Below are 21,873 nucleotides of genomic sequence, written 5' to 3' on the forward strand. Positions count from 1 at the left end.
AGTAGATTTAAATCCAAATATATCAGTGATTACATTAAATTAAGTAGATTAAATGCTCTAGTTAAAATCTGAAGATTATCAGACTGTATTAAAAAAAGAAAACCCAACTATATTAAGTTTACAAAGCACGCATATACAACATTCAGAATTCAGAAAGGCTGAAAGTAAAAAGATTGGCGTAAAAGACTTACCATGTCAGCACAGAGAAAACAAGTGTGTACACACCAATCAGTAAAGTCATAGAACTGAACAACTTAATAAACATAAGTGATATAATAGACATACATAGAATTTACGATCTAACTACAGAATACTCATTATTTTGAAGCACATACAGCAAGACAATACATTTCCAAGGGTTCAAATAGTTTATCTGACCTTTAAATTAATTTAAAATAAGTTTTCTGATAGTGTAGAGAAAACTAAAAATCCCTATGTATGCAGAATTTAAGAAATAGACTTCTATGAAGAAAGAAGATATGGTACATATATGAAATAATACCATTTGCAGCAACATGGATGGACCTAGAGATTATCATACTAAGTGAAGTAAGTCAGAAAGAGAAAGACAAATACCATATGATATCACTTATATGTGGAATCTAAAATATGACACAAATGAACTTATCCACGAAACAGAAACAGACTCACAGACATAGAGAACAGCCTTGTGGTTGCCAAGGTGGAGGGAGGTAAGGGAGAGATGGATTGGGAGGTTTGGATTAGCAGATGCAAACTATCAATATTATATACAGAATGGATAAACAACAAGGTCCTACTGTATAGCACAGGGAACTATATTCAATATCCTATAATAAACCATATGGAAAAGAATATGAAAAGAATATATATATGTATAAATGAGTCACTATGCTGTACAGCAGAAATTAACACAACATTCTAAATCAAATATACTTGAATAAAATTTTAAAAAATAAGAAATAAGACTTCTAAAACACCCATAGCCCAGCCAAAGAAGAAATCACAATGAAAATTTTAAAATTCTTTGAACAGTAATATCAAAATCTATGGGATACAGTTTAACTCTGCCTATATTAAAGTTATAGCCTTATATGCATATATTAGAAAAAAAGAAAGGTTAAAAATTAAAGAGGTAAGTATCTATTTCAGGAAACTAGATAAAGAACAACAAAATAAACCCAAGGAGAAAAAAGAAAATAAACAGTAAATAAACATTAGAAAAAAGGGACCAAAGCCAAAATGTAGCTCTTTGAAAAGACTAATAAAAGATGTTAAACTCTGGCAAAATTGGTAAGAGAAAAAGAATTTACAAATAACCAAAGGCGGGAATGAAAAGGGGACATCACTAAAAATCTAGTAGACATGAAAAGGATAAGAGGCTACTATGAACAACTTTATGTCAATAAATCTGAAATTTTATAAAAGTGGAGAAATTTCTACAAAAATCCAAGTAATTAATACTGTCAAAAAATAAAAAATGTGATTAATCTTATAAATTGAATCTATAAGTAAAAACTTTACAGAGAGAAAACTGGAAGCCTACATGATTTCACTAGTAAACAAGAAGAAATAACACACAAATTCTTCCACAGAATTAAAAATAGGGCTACTCTCCAACTCATTCTTAGAAGCCAGCATAAGCTTGATACCAAAACATAAGGACATTAAAAGGAAAATCTTCCTTCCAGGACAATTTTAGTCATAAACAGGGGTGTAAAAATACTAAACAACATACTATAAAATCAAACAATATATAAGGAGAATATTACATCATAACTAAGTTGGATTTATTGCACTAGTATAATGATTTAACATTCAGAAATTCACTCATTGTAAAATGTCATAACAATAAAATTAAAAAGTCTCATGCACACCTCAATACATGCAGTAAAGGCATTTCATAAAATTCAATATTAAATCAAAATTACACCTCTTAGAAAACCAGGAACAGAAGGGAACATATTTAATCTTATCAAGTATCTATAAAAATTCTATAGCAAACATCATACTTAGTGGTAAAAGGCTGAAAGCTTTCCCTTTGAGACTGGGAACATGCGAAGAATGATCCCTATCACCACTTCCTTTCAACATAGCATTGAAGGTTCTAGCTAGCATAAGAAAAAGAAATAAAAGGCAGAAGGATTATAAAGAACAAATGAGGGCTTCCCTGGTGGCGCAGTGGTTGAGAATCCGCCTGCCGATGCAGGGGACACGGGTTCGTGCCCCGGTCCGGGAAGATCCCACGTGCCGCGGAGCGGCTGGGCCCGTGAGCCATGGCCGCTGAGCCTGCGCGTCCGGAGCCGGCGCTCCGCAATGGGAGAGGCCGCAACAGTGAGAGGCCCGCGTACCACAAAAAAAAAAAAAAAAAAAAAAAAAAAAAAAAAAAAAAAAAGAACAAATGAAACTATCATTATTCATGAACAATATGACTGCAGAGGAAGGAAATCCAAAGGAATGCACAGAAAAATTGTTAGAATAAGTGGAAAAATACCAAAATCAATTGTATTTTTATTTAACAAGCAACAAACAGAATACAAAAATTTTTAAATAACATTTATAATGGTATTAAAATTATTAAAATCCTAGTAACAATCAAATAATTCAAAAGATGTGTAAGATATCTATATACAAAACTATAAAACAATTTTGAGAGGAATTAATGATCTACATGAATGGAGAGATATATCATGTTCACGGATGGGAACAATCAATATTGTAAAAATATCAATTCTCCCTAAAGTGATCTTTAAATTCAATGCAATCTCAATAAAAATCCCAAGACAATTTTTGTGAAGCTGATTCTATAATTTATATGGCAATACTGTATACAGAGCCAAGAATAGTCAAAACACTATTGAAGAAGGAGGTAGGATGACTTGTTCTAGCAGATATTTTTAGAAAGCTATAGTAATTAAAATAGTGGTGTTGATACAAAGATAGTCAAAATAGAGAGCCTAGAAAGAGAGCCACACATATATAGTCTCTTTTTTTTTTTTTTGCAGTACGCGGGCCTCTCACTGTTGTGGCCTCTCCTGTTGCAGAGCACAGGCTCCGGACGCGCAGGCTCAGCAGCCATGGCTCACGGGCCCAGCCGCTCCGCGGCATGTGGGATCTTCCCGGACCGGGGCACGAACCCGTGTCCCCTGCATCGGTAGGCGGACTCTCAACCACTGCGCCACCAGGAAAGCCCTAGACTCTTGATTGATCACAAAAGGGGAACTTCAGAGCAGTATGGAAAGGATGCTTTTTAAAATAAACAGTGCTGGAAAAACTGGATATCCATGTGGAAACATAAAGACCACTCCCTACACTATACCACATACAAAAATTGTTTCCAGGTGGATTATATATCTAAATATGAAAGCCAGAACAATAAAGCTTTTAGAAGATAATAAAGAGTATCTTCATAACTTCAGGTAGTAAAAAACTTCTTAAACATGACCCTAAAAGTACTAGTCTAACGGAAAAGACTGGTAAGTTAGCCTACATTACAATTAAGAACATCCTGTTCATCAAAAGACACCTTTAAGAGTGGAAGAAGAAAACTGCAACAGAAGTAACCAATAAAGGGTATGTATCCAGAATTCATAAAGAATTCCTACAGATCAGAGAAAGACAGACAACCCAATTAGAAAAATGGGCAAGAGTTCTGAACAGGTCCTTTACAAAAGAGCATATCCAAACTGCCAACATATTTACGAAAAGGTGCTTAAGCACATTAGAGTCATAACACAGAAATTTAAAATAAGACCCCAATGATACATCCACTAAAATAGTTAAAATTAAGGAATCTGGCAATATAAGTGCTGGAGAGGAAGTGGAGCAATTGGGAACTCTCATACACTGCTAGTAAAGTACAACCATTTTGGAAAAACAGTTTGGCATTATGTACTCAGGTTGAAGATATATATATCCTGTGACTCAGTAATTCCACTCCTATATAACCCCCACAAAAATACATCCATGTGTCCATCCAAACTACATGTATCAGAATGTTCACAGCAACATTATTCATAATTCCCCCAAACACAAGCCAAATGTCCATCAATACTAGAATGGATAAACTGTGTTTATCCATCCAGTATACACTGGAATACTATACAGTAACATATATGAGCTACAATGAAACACAGTAATATGGATAAGTCTTACACACATAAGGTTGAGGAAAATAAGTCAGATATAAAATAATACCTATTATATGATTCCATTTATATAAAGCTCAAAAACAGACAAAACAAAACTATAGTGCTCATGGATACATACTTCAGTGGGAAAACAACAAAGAAAACAAAGTAAGTGATTAACATAAAACTCAAGTTATTGCTTACCTTTGAGGGAGAGAAAGGATTGCGATTGGAAAGAGAAAGAAAAGAGCTTCTGGGGGTGCTGGCAATGTTCTATTTCTTGACCTGAGGTTGGTATGTGGATGTTTACTTTATAATTTATTAAGATGCAAATGTATGTTTCTGTGCTTTTCTTTTAATGGGTTGTATTTCTCAACAAGTAAGAGCTCCTCTTCAAAGTTAACTATTTATGCAAATATACTACTATCTTTTGAATAGAATGGGACAATAAACTGACAGATTTCTGAGTTGATTTTGGGAAGAAGAAAGGAAAACATGCTGTCTCAGAAACAGAAACTGCTGAGCTAGCCCAAATCGTAAGGTGAAAGTAGAAGGTAGTTTTAAGGGCATTCAGACTGACTCTTCCAAGCTCATGCCCTCTAAAACACACAACAGGATGAATAGTAGGAGGGTGACAAGACTGCTATTCCACTTTTAGTTCTGAGAGCAAGAAGTAAAGAATATGTTAAGAAAAAGGCCCTCAAAACAAAAGGTCAGTCTGCAAATTTAATAGAGGATGACTATGGAAAAGATAGCATTGTGGAATGGACGCAGAGAACAGGGTTTGGAGTTGGTATCAACACAGTGTTAAAGTCCATTATGACTGGTCAGAATTACATTATAAATTCCGAGACAGCTTCTCATTACATATCATTGTGGCTATTTTAATGAAGCCAAATGAACAACTAAAACTTAATGTGATATAAAAGCCTCAGGGAGCTGGAAAAATCTGAGCTTACTCCTAGTATTCAATAAAAGAGCTGCCTTTGTTTGGCATTCATACCATCACCTGGCCACCTAAAGTACTTCACTATGGGTTAGCTGAGAATTACTTAACAGAGCTGAAGAAAATCAAACTCCACAGGTCTGATCTCTCTTAAGATAGCATTAAATAAAGATTAAGGAAAAGCTGGAACCCCTACAGCCCAGAGTTCTCTTACAAGGTCAGAGAAAGTAAATTTTAAAGTTAATTACATAGAGCTTTTAGAAACATGGGAAAATGCTAATACTGTGTTAAAAAACTGGACATAAACTGGTATACCATAGGTTCTTTTAAAATCTGCAAGTATATAAAGGTATTTCCTGAGTGGAATAATATACTTTATTCTCCATACTTTTCCACAGTAAGCATAATTTAGTTTTTTTAAATGGGATTTCTTTTTTTATAGCAACATTCACTATATATTCTCTTTCAGTGGTTTTATCCATAATTGTTTTTCTACCATCACTGCAAAAGTCAACAGAGTGAAAAAGGCAAATAGTTTCTTCACATTATGATAAAAATATTTGACCTTGTGGACTCCCTGGAAAGTGTTAGCAGTTAACACTTTGAGAAGTGGTTTGTAGTATACTTTGTTCATTTTCCACTAGGTCTTTCTCCTATTTATTTGTAGGGGCTTCTCCTCATTAACTAGGGAAAATCAGACTTTGTGATATGAGTTGTAAATATTTTCTTACAATATATCATTTCCCTTTTGCCTTGCTTATGGTCATTTTTGTCATGCATTAATACTTGATAACTATGCCAATGAACCTATGAACTTTTCTTTTAATGGTTTTACATAATAGAAAAACCTCCTCTACTCCAAGATCACAGTATATTTTTCTATCATAATAGGGATTTTATTGGTATTGATTGATCACATAGTTTATGAACAATGTGTACCCAATTGTTAATATAAGTACTGAAAAACCTAAAAAGCCATATTGTAATCCTTTTCTGAACAGTTATGCCAGTGACTTTCCAGCTTAAACTCTAGAGACAAATTATTCCTAAAATCAAGATTTCAACTACAATTATTTTCAAATGTTGATGAATGTTAGGTCTAAAGTCCCATTTATCCACGATTTAATATCATACACAATATTCAAATTTCCAACCTCTCATTAACAAAGTTACTAGGAAAAGCTGGATTACCACTACCAAAGACATCACAGATAACACAGTTACAACAGAGAGCCAAGATCAAGAAGCAATTTAAGACATTACTATGCTTTTGGAGAGTTAACTATTTTCACTTTGTAAAGAAAAATAAACTAGCACTGATTTCACCCTTTCAAAATGGGAGAAGGTGGAATTCCCTTCTTAAAAAACATATTTGTAACTGAACTCATAGAAACAGAGAGTAGATAGGTGGTTGCCAGGGGCTGGGGTGTGGGGGAAATGGGTGACAGTGGTCAAAGGGTACAAATTTCCAGTTACAAGGTGAATAAATTCTGGGAATGTAATGTACAGCATACTGACTGCAGTTAACAATACTGTATTATATGCTTAAAAGTTGCTAAGAGAGTAGATCTTAAATGTTGTTACCACACACACAAAAAAAGAAATAAGTAACTATATGAAGTAATGGATGTGTTAACCTTACTGTGGTAATCATTTCATAATGTATATATGTGTGTATATATATATATACACATATATACATATATATAAAATCATCACATTGTACACCTTAAATTTACACAATGTTATATGTCAACTATATCTCAATGTATATAATCTCAATATATATACTAGGAGAAAAAGAAAAAAACAAAACACATGTTTTTAGAGATCTAAAAAAGGTCACATTTAAAAAATTGATTAAAAAAGTTCTACTGGATTGTATAAGAAGTACAATACAGGGTCCACTGACTTGATAAATTATATTAATTTAATCACACTTGGCTTCAGTTTCTCTGTTATCTTAAGGTGTTTTTAGTTTCTTTGTTAGCTACTTCAGTCTGTTTTCCTTTTGCTCCCCCTTCCCCTTTTGTTCCTATTTTTTTCCCTAAAGATTTATCCTTTTCTGCCTCCTGTTATGTATTGGTTTCAACTTTTGTAGAAAAGGTGTATCTGATAACCTTCTTCATCTCCTCTTGGGCTCTTCCATAACTGCCCTTTCAGCTGAATTAAACTTCTTGGATGTTTTGGCAATGTGAAGGTGAAGAGGTGGAATGCTTTTGTGCCTGCAGGATACAGGGCAGTAAACAGCTCTGCAAAGCTAGGTTGCCTGAGCTGTAAGACATCCCTCTGTATCTGCAGGTTCTGCAATCTTGGATTCAACCAAATGCAGAATGAAAATATTTGAAAAAAATTTCCCTAAAATTCCAAAAAACAAAACTTGAATTTGCCACCATGCACTAACAACTATTTACATAGCATTACATAACAACTATTTAAATAACTATTTACATTTATATTGAATTAGGTATAAGTAATCTAGGGATGATTTAACGTATGCAGGACACCTATCCTTCTCAAACAATTCCCAAAAACTGAAGAGGAAGAAATGCTTCTGAACTCTTTCTATGAGGTCAGCATCACCCTGATGTCAAAACCAAAGACACCACAAAAAAAGATAAGTACAGGCCAATATCACTGATGAACACAGACATAAAAGTCCTTAACAAAACACTAGCAAACCAAATTCAACAATACATTATAAGGATCATACCATGATCAAGGAGGATTTATCCCAGGGATGTAAGGATGGTTCAATACCCACAAATCAATCAATGTGATACAGCACATTAACAAACTGAAGAATAAAAATTATGATCATCTCAACAGATGCAGAAAAAGCTTTGACAAAATTCAACATCCATTTATGATAAAAACTCTCAACAAAGTGCATATAGAGAGAACAAACCTCAACATAATAAAGGCCATATATGACAAACCTAACATCACACTCAATGGTGAAAAGCTGAAAGCATTTCCTCTAAGATCAGAAATAAGACAAAGATGCCCATTCTCATCACTTTTATTTAACATAGTATTGGAAGTCCTAGCCACAGTAATCAGACAAGAAAAATAAAAGGAATACAAATTGCAAAGGAGGAAGTAAAACTGTCACTGTTTACAGATGATATGATACCATACATATAAAAAAATCCTAAAGATACCACTGAAGAAATATGAGAATAAATTAATTGACTAAAGTTTCAGGATACAAAATTAATATACAGAAATCTCATGCGTTTCTATACACTAACAATGAACTATCAGAAAGAGGAATTAAGAAAACAATTCCATTTACAACTGCATCAAAAAGAAGAAAATACCTAGGAATAAATCTAACCAGGAGATAAAAGACCTGTACTTGGAAAACTAAAAGACACCAATGAAAGAAACTGAAGATGACACAAACAAATGGAAAGATATACCATGTTCATGGATTGGAAGAATTAATGCTGTTAAAATCACAAATACTACCCAAGGCAATCTACAGATTAAATGTAATCCCTATCAAAACACCAATGGCATTTTTCACAGAACTAGAACAGATAATTCCAAAATGTGTACGGAAACACAGAAGACTCCAAATAGCCAAACCAATCTTGAGAAAGAACAACAAAACTAGAGGTATCACACTCCCTGATTTCAAAATATACTGCAAAGCTACAGTAATCAAAACAGTATGGTACTGGAACAAAAACAGACATGTAGATCACTGGAACAGAAACAAGAATGTCCAGAAATAAACCCATGCTTATATGGTTAATTAATCTACAACAAAGGGGGGAAGAATATACAAGGGGAAAAGACAGCTTCTTCAACAAATGGTGTTGGGACACTGAACAGTTACATGCAAAAGAATCAAACTGGGTTACTTTCTCATACCATATACAAAAATAAACACAAAATGCATTAAAGTCTTAAATGTAAGACCTGAAACCATAAAACTCCTAGAAGAAAACACAGGCAGTATGCTCTTTGACATTGGTGTTAGCAATATTTTTTTGTATGTATCTCCTTAGTCAAGTGAAAAAAAAGCAAAAATAAACAAATGGGACTACATCAAACTAAAAAGCTTCTGCACAGTGAAGGAAGTTATCAACAAAATGAAAAGGCAGCCTACTGAATAGGAAAAGATATTTGCAAATGATATATCTAACAAGGGGTTAATATCCAAAAATATACAAAGAACTCATACAACTCAACTTCAAAATGACAAACAACCTAATTAAAAAATGAGCAGAGCACCTCAATAGACATTTTTCCAAAGACAAAATACAGATGGCCAACAGACACATGAAAAGATGTTCAACATCACTATCATCAAGGAAATGCAAATCAAAACCACAATGAGATATCAACTCACACCTGTCAGAATGGCTATTATCAAAAAGATAGCATGTAAGTGTTGGTGAGGATGTGGAGAAAAGGGAACCCTTGTGCACTGTTGGTGAGAATGTAAATTGGTACATGGAAGATTGTATGAAGGATCCTCAAAAAATTAAAAATAGAACTATCATATGATCTAACAATTCCACTGTGGATATTTATCCAGATAAAATAAAAACACTAATTTGAAAAGATATATACACCCCTATGTTCACTGAAGCATTATTTACAATAGCCCACATATGAAAGCAACCTAAGTATCCAATGATAGATGAATGGATAAAGAAGATGAAGTATATATATGCATGCATGTATGTGTATATACACATAAACACACACACACAATGGAATATTACTCAATCATAAAAAAGAATGAAATCCTGTCATTAGCAACATGGATGGACCTAGATTATTCTATGTGAAATAAGTCAAACACAGAAAGACAAGTAATGCATGATTTCACTTATATGTGGAATCTAAACAAACAAACATAACAAAACAGAAACAGATTAATAGATACAAAGAACAAACTGGTGGTTGCCAAAGAGGAGGGGGGTAGGGGGATGAGTTAAATAGGCGAGGGAGATTAAAAGGTACAAACTTCCAGTTATAAAGTAAATAAGTCATGTGGATGCAATGTACAGCATAGGGAATATAATCAATAATACTGTAATAACTTTCTATGGTGACAGATGGTAACTAGACTTATCGTGGTGATCATTCTGTAATGTATAAAAATATCAAATCAGTATACTGTACACTTGAATATTATAAATCAATTATACTTCAAATAAAAAATAAAGTATAATGGGAGGATGTGTGTAGGTTATATGCAAACACTATGCCATTTTTTTTTAAACAGGAACTTTATTTTGTTTATTTTTGGCTGAGTTGGGTCTTCGTTGCTGCATGAGCTTTCTCTAGTTGCAACAAGCGGGGGCTACTCTTCATTGTGGTGCACAGGCTTCTCATTGCAGTGGCTTTTCCTGTTGTGGAGCAGAGGCTCTAGGCATGCGGGCTTCAGTAGTTGTGGCTCATGGGCTTATTAGTTGCTCCACAGCATGTGGGATCTTCCTGGACCAGGGCTCGAACCCGTGTCCCCTGCACTGGTAGGCCGATTCTTAACCACTGCACCACCAGGGAAGCCCTATGCCATTTTACATAACGAACTTGAGCATCCTAGAAATTTGGTATCTGTGGGGGAGGGGGTTCTGAAACCCCTATTACAGTATCCCCTGTGGATACTGAGAAATGACTATACTCCTAGCACTTTTATTTTTAAATTTTTAGTCTTTGATTGATTTAGATCAACATTTTAATTTTTCTTGTTTTTTCTCCACATGACTATCCTTTTTTCCTTCACCATTTATTGAATAGTATACCTCTGAAATGCCACTCACTTTAATGTTTATGATCCTTTCTTTTTCTTCTTTAAGGATTTTCTTAGTTTTCCTGCTTCCTTATTTTCTTATTATGAATTTTAGTAGCATCTTGTCAAGGTCCCCCCAAATATTCTTTTGTTGTTTTTATTGACGTCACATCTGTAGGCAAAATGTTACAAAACTCTTTCCTTGTCTATGAGAATTTGATCTTTGGTCCATGTTCTAGCTCAGGACCCTGGTAACCTGATAAAGGTAGCATGTAAATGATGTTACTAGACAACATTGCCTCTGGCAAAAATTACCCTGACTGGCATCTGAAGAAGGTATGATAAATTATAAATATCTGGTTGGAACCTATATATTTAGACTCTTTGAGTGTGGAGTCTGCTGTAATTAAGACATATTCCTTGCAAGGACCCTGGAAACTATGTCTAGAATTTTACGAGAGATACTGACTCCTGCGGAGGCATGAAACTTCTAAGGCAGAACAGATCTGCAACCACTAAATGTGGACCTCTTTTTCCTTGCACTTGAGCTGTGACTTGAGAGACAAAGATATAACTAACACCCTGATGGTGGCGTGGCAGCATGGCTTGCTATGACAACTCTGGCATAAAAGGAAGACCTTATGTTGTCTGATGGCATGCTGTGCTTCCTGTCCCATATTCGTCTATGTGATTCTGATGCCAAGTGTAGCTCACAGTAGTCTTATGAGTCTGAAAGTTTAGGTGAGTCTCAAGAGATCTTCTCTCCATCCTGTTGGGTGTTAGGACAATAAATGAATAGATGAATTTAGGAAGAACTGACATCTTTATATATTCAGTCTTCCTTTCCAAATGCATTTATTTGTTCAAATCTTCTTTTGTAATTCTTGGGGTTTAAGACTCTCTCTGTATAAATCTTCCACATTTCTTGTTCTACATTTCTTCATTAAGTATATTCTTTAGTATTTTATGTTGCTGTTTTGAGTGCATGTGTGTGCTAATAAAAATGGGCATTTTTCTTCCATTATATCATCCAATGGGTAGTACATATCAAGTTATCAATTGTACTCAGATACCCTATAATTTAAATTATTTTTTAGTTGATTTTCTTGAGTTTTGCATATATACAATCATAATGAAAATAGTGATAATTTTGCCTCTTCTTCTAAGTTTTATACCTCTGATTCCTTTTTATTACCTAATTGCATTAGATAGTACCTCCAGATCAAGGGCAAATAACAGTGAGGATAATGGACATTCTTGCCTTTTCCCAGTTTTAATTAGAAAGCTTCCAATGTTTCTCCATTAAGCAAGATACTGGTTTGGGGGGATATAATAGATATATTTTATCATGCTAAGGAATTGTAGATATATCTCTATTTTAATAAGAATTTTAAAAAATAATACCTGTATAATTATATCAAATGCCTCTTAAATATCTATGAGGATAATATGATTTTTTTCCTACAGATCAATTAACATGGTGAATTATGCTAATCGAATCATTCTTGCATTCCTGGGTTAAATCACACTTAGTCAAAGTTCATGTTTATGGGCCACTGAGTTATGCTTGCTAATATTTTAACTTGGGATTTTGGGATTAATATTCACAGATGAGGCAGTTCTGAATTTATATATCAAGTGTTTTATTGATATACACATGTGTATATATATGTGTGTAAATATATATATATATATCAGTGTATCAAGTCCTGTTCTATGGCTTTACAAGTATAAACTCATTTAATCCTGTGAGTCTGGTACTATTAACTCCAGTTTATACATGAGAAAACTGAGACATGGAGATTAAATGACTTGCCCATGTCACAATAGCTAGTAATCTGGTGCTGGGATTTAAACACAAAAGTTTAGTCCAGAGCCCATTCTGTACTCTGCTGCCCTTAATACTTTTGTGTAAAATTTTTGTTTTTCTTTTTTTGGGCAGGGTGTTAAAAAGTTCCAATGTTACACTCTTTTCATGAAAAAAAGACCTTTTCCCTCTCAGCTCTGGAACAGATTAAATTGTATTGCTATGTTTTTAAAGGGTTGGTAAAATTCCTCTGTGAAAGTTTATGTCCAGTGTTTTTAAAAGAGGAAACTCTTAGACAACCTTTGATGGCCTCTCAAGGCCTAAAAGGATCAAATCCAAACTACTAATCATGGAATTTAAGAACCCAAAAACTTATTTGTTAATTCATTATATCTTATCACTCTTTCCTTCATTCTTACCAAGAAATCTTACATTCTAGCCATTGAAGTTTATTCAGTGTTCTCAGGTATTAAGTCGCCTAGCTCTCTATGCTTCCCTACAGCTTTCTGAACAGACAAGATGAGATTTAGTAAACTGAACTACAATTATTTATATTTTGCTTACTAGGCTGTTAATTTATCTAAAGAAGAGATCTTGTCATTTCTATACCTCCAGCACCTAGCACAAGTGCCTAAAACACAACAGAACTGTTACATTTTTGTTGAAAAAATGAATGAGAATAAATGAAAATGAATCAATGAGTGGGGCTAGGAAGACAGGTCTCATCTGCAGAAGAGAACGGGAAGGGAAAAAAGATGTGTCTGAAGTGTAGTCTAAAATGAGAAGTACCTCTGATGAAACATATATGGAAGGTAGTCTCATTTTTATTTAGTAAAACCGTAAGTTTAAAAATATTAAATGGGGGCTTCCCTGGTGGCACAGTGGTTGGGAGTCCGCCTGCCGATGCAGGGGACGCGGGTTCGTGCCCCGGTCCGGGAGGATCCCACGTGCCGCGGAGCGGCTGGGCCCGTGAGCCATGGCCGCTGAAAAAAAACAAAACAAAAAAACAAAAACAAAAACAAAAACAAAAACAAAAACAAAAAATTAAATGGATTTATAATACTGAATTGAATTCATGTTTTAGCTCTACAAAAATCTTCCTAAAATAATAAAAGAAATATAAAACTATGAATACCATAGGACTGTCATAACTTCACTACATATACATATACATAAGGAAAAAGTTCAAGGGAAATATAAGTATTCTAAAATATTAATAGAAAATTGTGATTTTCTTCCTGTTGGCTTTTTTTTTTTTTTTTTTTTTGCGGTACGCGGGCCTCTCACTGTTGTGGCCTCTCCCGTTGTGGAACACAGGCTCAGCGGCCATGGCTCACGGGCCTAGCCGCTCCGCTGCATGTGGGATCTTCCTGGACCGGGGCACGAACCCACGTCCCCTGCATCGGCAGGCGGACTCTCAACCACTGCACCGCCAGGGAAGCCCCTTCTTCCTGCTTTTTGCACTTTACCCTACTGTTCAAATTTTTCCACAATGAGCATGAACCAAGTATGTAAATGTGTCTTTTATGCAGAAACACAAAATCTTAGATTTTTATCAAATGCCTAATTTTAAAAGATATTATATACTATAAGAGAAAGAAATAATTCTAGTCATTTGAAAATGATAAATATAAAATAGTTTATCTTTCAAGTTCTGTGAGAAAACAGCTTCTTTAAAAGCACTGATAAACAAGACCAAAAGACAACCCTCAGAATGGGAGAAAATATTTGCAAATGAAGCAACTGACAAAGGATTAATATCCAAAATTTATAAGCAACTCAGGCAGCTCAATAACAAAAAAACAAACAACCCAATCCAAAAATGGGCAGAAGGACTAAATAGACATTTCTCCAAAGAAGATATACAGATTGCCAACAAACACATGAAAGAATGTTCAACATCATTAATCATTAGAGAAATGCAAATCAAAACTACAATGAGATATCATCTCACACCGGTCAGATTGGCCATCATCAAAAACTCTAGAAACAATAAATGCTGGAGAGGGTGTGGAGAAAAGGGAACACTCTTGCACTGCTGGTGGGAATGTAAATTGATACAGCCACTATGGAGAACAGTATGGAGGTTCCTTAAAAAACTACAAATAGAACTACCATATGACCCCGCAATCCCACTACTAAGCATATACCCTGAGAAAACCATAATTCAAAAAGAGTCATGTACCAAAATGTTTATTGCAGCTCTATTTACGATAGCCAGGACATGGAAGCAACCTAAGTGTCCATCAACAGATGAATGGATAAAGAAGATGTGGCACATATATACAATGGAATATTACTCAGCCATAAAAAGAAATGAAACTGAGTTATTGTAATGAGGTGGATAGACCTGGAGTCTGTCATACAGAGTGAAGTAAGTCAGAAGGATAAAAACAAATACCGTATGCTAACACATATATATGGAATCTAAGAAAAAAAAATAATGTCATGAAGAGATTAGTGGTAGGATGGGAATAAAACACAGACCTACTAGAGCATGGACTTGAGGATATGGGGAGGGGGAAGGGTAAGCTGTGATGATGTGAGAGAGTGGCAGGGACATATACACACTACCAAATGTAAGTTAGATAGGTGGTGGGAAGCTGCCACATAGCACAGGGAGTTCACCTCGGTGCTTTGTGACCACCTAGAGGGGTGGGATAGGGAGGGTGGGAGGGAGGGTGACGCAAGAGGGAAGAGATATGGGAACATATGTATATGTATAACTGATTCACTTTGTTGTAAAGGAGAAACTAACACACTATTGTAAAACAGTTATACTCACATAAAGATGTTAAAAAAAATAAAATAAAAGCACTGAGTACATCATTATACAAAAAGAGCTAGTATTAAGCTTCAAATCTGAATTTTTAAAAAAAGGAGATATAAGAGTGAAACGAAAATATTTAACAATCGATTTTTAGGATACAACTGGTAGATCTAGCAGCAAAAATTGCATAGGGAGCCACTATCATTTATTCTTGTCTAGTATTCTGTACTTTTTACTCCCTAAACACTCAACCCACCTGGCTCACTCACTCTGCTGTTTTTAAATCTTCACCTTCTCTTCTCTCACATGTAATTCTATCATCCCAAGATCACAGAATCCTTATATTTCCTTACTTCCTAACTTCTGCCCTTTATTTCCCCCAAACTGAATTTTCAGGCCTCTTGAAAAGCATCACGTTCCCTTGCCAGATATTACTGTAGTTCTTCCACTCCTATGGAATTCCATCTATAAGAATTCCCTACATAACTTTTCTTCCCATTTGTCCACATCTGAGAGAGATGATTTCAAGGCTTCAAAAGAGATGCTTCTTTCACAATTCACAAAAAAAGAGCACAAATACTGTTCTCCTTTTGCCTACTCTCCCAAAGAGGTCCTGTGCCTAATCCTCCTCACCACTGGCGCTGCATGTTTCCTGCATGTGGATCTTCAAGTAATGCCTCTTGCTTACCATCATGATCTCTGAAAGAGGGTTCCAGAGGAATAGAAAAAGCAAAGGTCTTCTGGTTGTGATGTTATCAAAGAGAACACTACACGTTCTTATCACAAGAAAAAATTATTAACTGTATGTGGTGATGAATGTTAGCTAAGCTTATTATGATAATCACTTCACAATATATACATGTATCAAATCATTGTGCTATACCTAAAACTAAGAATGTTATATGTCAATTATATCTTAAAAAAAAAAAAGATTAATACTACAAAAATACCTTCTGGTCAGTACCAGAAACAGTAAGAACACTTCTATATTCTCAGAAAATCTTCATTCTCTGGGTCTGATTCTTATTATGTCAAGCCACCTGAATGTGAACAGTAGACTTAGCATGCACTAACATAAGAAAATGACAGAACCCTTTGCTAGAATCAAGTCCACACTTGGAATATATTTTTCCTTTGGAGCTCTTCAAAGCTCTACAAATTTCAATTGATTCTTAACTTTCCAATTATTAATACTTAACTTCTGGAAGGGCATTTCTTGCTTCTTTTGGTGTTGTCAGTTGCATAGCTTACCCCCACAGATCCACAATGATACAGAATTGCAGGTATGCAAATTTCTAACAGAGACACGCAGGTAAGTTCTTCAATAAGCCTAGATGATGCGAAATTTATAAGTACTGCCAACCACTATAAGCGCCGCAAGAAAATCCTGAAAAGACTTAGAGCAATTTTAAAATTCCAAACTAAGTACATAAAATAGCAACTGATACTATTTTAAAAAATTAGAATGTTTTTAAAATGCTCTTTTTAGAACCCCTGTTCAACTAGACTCATTATGAAGAAAGCACTCCACAGTTAAAGTTTTGGAAGTACTGCACATTATATCCTAAACTTTGTTTGGCTATGAAAACCTTTGTGTGTAACATCTTTCAAGAGGATAATTTGTGAGGGTTCTATAGATTAGTAAACTTTATTTCAAATTATATTCTTCATATTATATTATCTTAAATAATACTAAATCAATACTTATGCTTAGAATTATAACAAAAATAAGTTACAAAAAAACCCATTTATTATAGAAGAGGCATAACTGGATGGACTGTGAGCATATCATATTCCGAAATCCTACTCTGGGAATAGCCTAGTCAAAGATTATGCTCCATAAATCTAATTCTGTGGAAAGTACATGGTAGCAGAAACATATTTTCAAAATGACATGATCAGTATTCAACCTATTATAGTGATGGCAAATATGATTACTTACAAGTCAAGAGTCTCCTAACTGATATATGGCTGCCAGTCTTGCCCATCTCTAATCCATTCTTCTTTAGAATGCTACCAGCTATTTTTCTAAAAGAAATGATGGTGACATTCCCCTACTTCAAAACCTTTCCATAGCTCTCAAGTGCTTCAAAACGGGAAAATTCAAAATTCTTGATGCTGCACATCTGGTTCCAGTCTACCTTTCCAAACTCTTCTGCCACTTCCCCACCTGCCCAGCTCCAGCTACACAAGGCAGTCATTATTCACAGATACCTGTTTCGTGCTTCTTTGCCTCTGGAATTGTCATTCCCCTGTCTTCTCACCATTTGTTGAATTACTACTCATCTTTCAATACCCAACCCAAATGACTTTTCACATTGGCAATAATACAACATACTTTTCGAAAATTCATTTCACTCTTCATTTCAGCAAAGTCATCATTGTATTTAATTACGGAATAGCAATTTTTTTTCATCTATGAAGACCTGAATACTACTGACTTTGATTAGTTTATCTGTAGTGAATATCCTAAAACTCACTGCTCTCTCCTAGATTCAATTTTTAGATTCAATCCCTTAGACGCTGAATGAATACCAAATACGTCCTAGACACGGTCTTGTTCTTAAGTCTGGGACCAACACCTTTTCTACAGCTAGATGCATAAGCAATAGGAGTTAAGTGGGATTTTTCCTCTTGTTCTAAACTTGTGGCTAAGATCCAAAGCTGAGAATAATTAAGTAGCCCTTCTAGCTTTAAGGAGCCAAGAGTAGTTGGTACCAGCTTCTCCTCTCAGGGCTTACTGAGGGTTTTTTTTGAACCAATACTGTGACCAATATTCTAACACCTTTCCCTCAATGTAAATCTAAAAAGGCTAAAAAGAAAGGGGGGTTATTGGAATTTTAGGGAAACACAGATTTTATGAAAAGAGGATATTCCCTCCCCTCTTACAGGAAAACGGCAGTGTCATCACTGAATCCAGAAGGTAAGAATCAAGGTTTGAGTTCATCTAAAAGAAAGGGAGACTGGTATTTCATTCCGTTTGGTTGTCTGTATAGGCAAAAGACTTACTGATTTGCAACTCTGTTACATGCATAGGGGAAAAGAGAAGTGGGGAAAGAGTGTGGTGGGAAGAGCCAGATAGAGAGGTAGGCAAGACTTACCCACCTTGAGTTCTTGGGAACCAAGAGGTATGAAAAATGTAACCTTTCCCCCAGTATGCTTGTAGGCCCTAGAACTGGCCATGGGAGGTAGATCTGATTGGGTAAAGTCTTGAGGCAAAAAAAAGACATACATATCAGTCACACCGTATGAATGCCATCCATCAGGTTTAGCCAGAAGGTGTAACCAAAGCAAGGAACTGCCAATGCCTATAGCCTTCTGCTCACTGTCAGCAGGGTCAATTGGAGATACCACTTATCTTCATTTAGCCTATTGACAATGAGCTAGAACAGTAGTGCTGAACAACCAAGAAGACTGTCACCTCAATACTGGCATATCACGTAGAATTCTGCCTCTCCTATACCACTCCTCTCAGTTTCAACACCAGAGGAAGAAACAGCACAAGAAAGAGGGCGGGCAGGGACTTCCTTGTTGGTGCAGTGGTTAAGAACCCGCCTGCCAAGGCAAGGGACATGGGTTCGAGCCCTGGTCCGGGAAGATCCCACATGCTGTGGAGCAACTAAGCCCGTGTGCCACAACTACTGAGCCTGCGCTCTAGAGCCCGCAAGCCACAACTACTGAGCCCACGTGCCACAACTACTGAAGCCTGCGTGCCTAGAGCCCGTACTCTGCAACAAAGACAAGCCACCACAATGAGAAGCCCACGCACTGCAACAAAGAGTAGTCCCCACTCGTCACAACTACAGAAAGCCCACACGCAGCAACAAAGACCCAACGCAGTCAAAATATAAATAAATAAAAATTTTAAAAGAACAAAAACAAAAAACCCAACTCTTGGAGCCAGGTATGTTCTGGAATTTAGAAATTTAAAAAAAAAAAAAAAAGGAATGAAAGAGGGAGGGCAGAAGTGTGTGACAAAAAGAACCTACTCACTCACCCCCAAAGTTTTCAGCCCCAGATTAAGGTCTAGTCTATCCTGGAAGAAAGTGATGAGTACTGGATCAAGCCTGTGGCTGATGTTTTAATATGAAGATATAATATGAAGAGAACTAAGTCTTAAATAATGGACTAAGACTAGAGATTTTAAAAATTATGGAATAGTCACAAGATGCTGTTAAGGTAGTTGATATCTAGTAGGAAAGGGGATTTTGACATGGTAGAGTTGGAAGGCAGTTACTAGATAAAAAGCAAAACTGACTGACATTTATATCCCAGCAAATTGACATCCTTAATGAACTGGTTACACATAGATGGATAGACTTTGCAATTAGTTTCCATATATATTGGTGTTCCATCTCTCCATTCTTTTTTTTTGTATGAAATCCTGGTATGAGATCTATTATACTATTATTATTTAAGTCTAGAACCAGTCCATCAATTTGCTCACTACTATTTGCAGCACTGTCTAAAAAATGCTGAGTAGATAACAGTCATACTTCTACGTCTAGGAAGACACCATCAAAGTCACAGATAGGAATGGGCAAATAAGCATTTCTAATGATGGAGGATGCTAAAAACAGTAATAGGTTTTTATGTAATAAAGGAAGAGACTGATGAGGACAAAGCTCACAGAGCAGAAATTTACTTGATACCTCAATGCTTTCAATGTTCACCTTTCAATGATCCAACCAAAGAAGAAATCCACAAAGAGGCTTATTTGACAAAGAGGAAAACCCAGTATATTATAAATGGACATTGTTCAACTGTATGACACAGAGGAAAGAAAATAAAGGTTCTAAAGAAAGAGAGTAAGAGAAAAGCAAGTGAAGGCTGATCAGGAAGTGGGACCTGAATTGGGGCTGCACATGGAGGGTGGACAGGCATGGATGATAGACAGAGCTGAACAACTCCTGGATGGATGAGAGACAATAATGTAAAGTGGCTGTGACACATTGCAATATTAATACATACCGAGACTGAATTGCGGGTAATGCTCATAAATCTAACTGCAATTAGTACAGGTTTCTGGATTAGGAAGGACATGAAAAGGAAAGCAGAAGGTTAGAATGTACATGTCATTGCCCCATTAAAGAGGTTTAATCTTTCAATGGAATGAATATATCTGTCTTCTGCAGCATCAGCAAGAAAGCACAGCTCGTCTACCTGCTTTGAAAAGTAGCTTTATAGTAAAAGGTCTCTTTCTGTCTTCCCTGGATGGGCACTGCTAACTTGGGCCTCTCAGAACTGAGTTCATAAAAATTCATACTACAGAAAGGGTTTCACTTTTAAATGGGGTTTCTGTTTTCATTTCCTGGAGAAAAGATTCAGAACGTGTTCTGTGATGAGCTTTATTTAATACCTTTACCAACTGGAGAAATTCTGTGTTTATGTTTGTTTTTAGAGAACACCCTTCATTAACTTAATCTACAGACATTTGTTGTGCACTTGTCCTGTGCCAGGCAGTTTAATAGTAAAGGAAGAAATGGAGTTACTTTAATGCTAACCTGAGTACAAACTACCAAGTATTAAGGAAGTATTGCTGGGCCTCTGCAAAAACATGGGCACAATGATGGGGAAGCCTGATTCTCTTTAGAGATTTACTGGGGATCTGATTGGGTGTTCACTAATACAATTTTGTTTTACAATTCAGGGGAAGGGTAGTAAATGGGCAATAATTAAACTTTAATGCAGCAATAGGTTTCCAGTTATCTAGACCCTACTGATTATTGGTCAGTGTGAAATGGAGTTGTTTATATATAGGTCACTGGTTACAAAGGAAGATATTAAACAGACAAATGGGCAAATGGAAGAAATAAATTAGCATTTTTGTAAGGCTTTTTTCAAAATCTAGCAATAAGCCCTCAAAGAAATCTTTATTTGATAATAGTAGACTCATAGTGGAGTTCTATATCCTATGACTCACATTCTTGCAAGTGATTAAGTTCTCTACATCCCAGAACTATTGGCAGGACCACCAAAAGTGACATGGTTGAGGTTGGGAACAGACAGCGGAAGAAAGTAGACTCAAAAGTTAGGGTGGGTTATGTTTTCATAGAAAGGACAGGAAAAGAAAACAGGGCAAATTATTAAACCACCAACATTTTACCCAAATACTTGATTTAAAAAATTCTTCATAGTTAACTGTATTCTGTGTATGTAACTAAAGACAGCTCAAAGAACAAACATGAGTACCCTGAGATAAGATGACTTTTTTTTTTTTCACTTGTTCCATGTGAAAAAGATTCGGAGAATAATCTCTTTCTACACATCATAATGTGTACTTAAAATCTGAGGAAGCCTCCCATTTCCCCCTGTGATTCCACGTCCTGCATCTTACCATTGATCTACGAATCAGTGACAGCCTGGTCTTTGCCTTATTCTCAGCAAATTCCAGGCTACTGATGTCTTTGAGACGAGCCTTATATTTATTCATTTGTTCCACAACAATCAGCTCCACACAGCTGAAACAGGAAAAGAGAAAACTGT

At 35.6% G+C, this 21,873-nt stretch overlaps 1 protein-coding gene across 16 annotated transcripts in view; it reads right to left on the reverse strand.

The window, feature by feature from the left end:
• The window catches only part of MYO9A (myosin IXA), a 279,561-nt gene that overhangs the window by 10,849 nt on the left and 246,839 nt on the right, over positions 1 to 21,873 (reverse strand). For 13 of the 16 annotated variants that reach the window (XM_067029270.1, XM_067029272.1, XM_067029275.1 and 10 more), the window contains 2 exons: positions 21,725 to 21,848; positions 20,359 to 20,412 (listed from right to left, as the gene is read on the reverse strand). In XM_067029270.1, the coding sequence (XP_066885371.1) occupies positions 20,359 to 20,412; positions 21,725 to 21,848 (178 nt within the window). The remainder of the gene's footprint in view (positions 1 to 20,358; positions 20,413 to 21,724; positions 21,849 to 21,873) is intronic. The other 3 variants (XM_059055971.2, XM_059055969.2, XM_059055965.2) reach the window with 1 other exon arrangement.

The sequence above is a fragment of the Kogia breviceps genome, chromosome 3, assembly GCF_026419965.1.
Source record: "Kogia breviceps isolate mKogBre1 chromosome 3, mKogBre1 haplotype 1, whole genome shotgun sequence".
Taxonomy (NCBI): Eukaryota; Metazoa; Chordata; class Mammalia; order Artiodactyla; family Physeteridae; genus Kogia; species Kogia breviceps.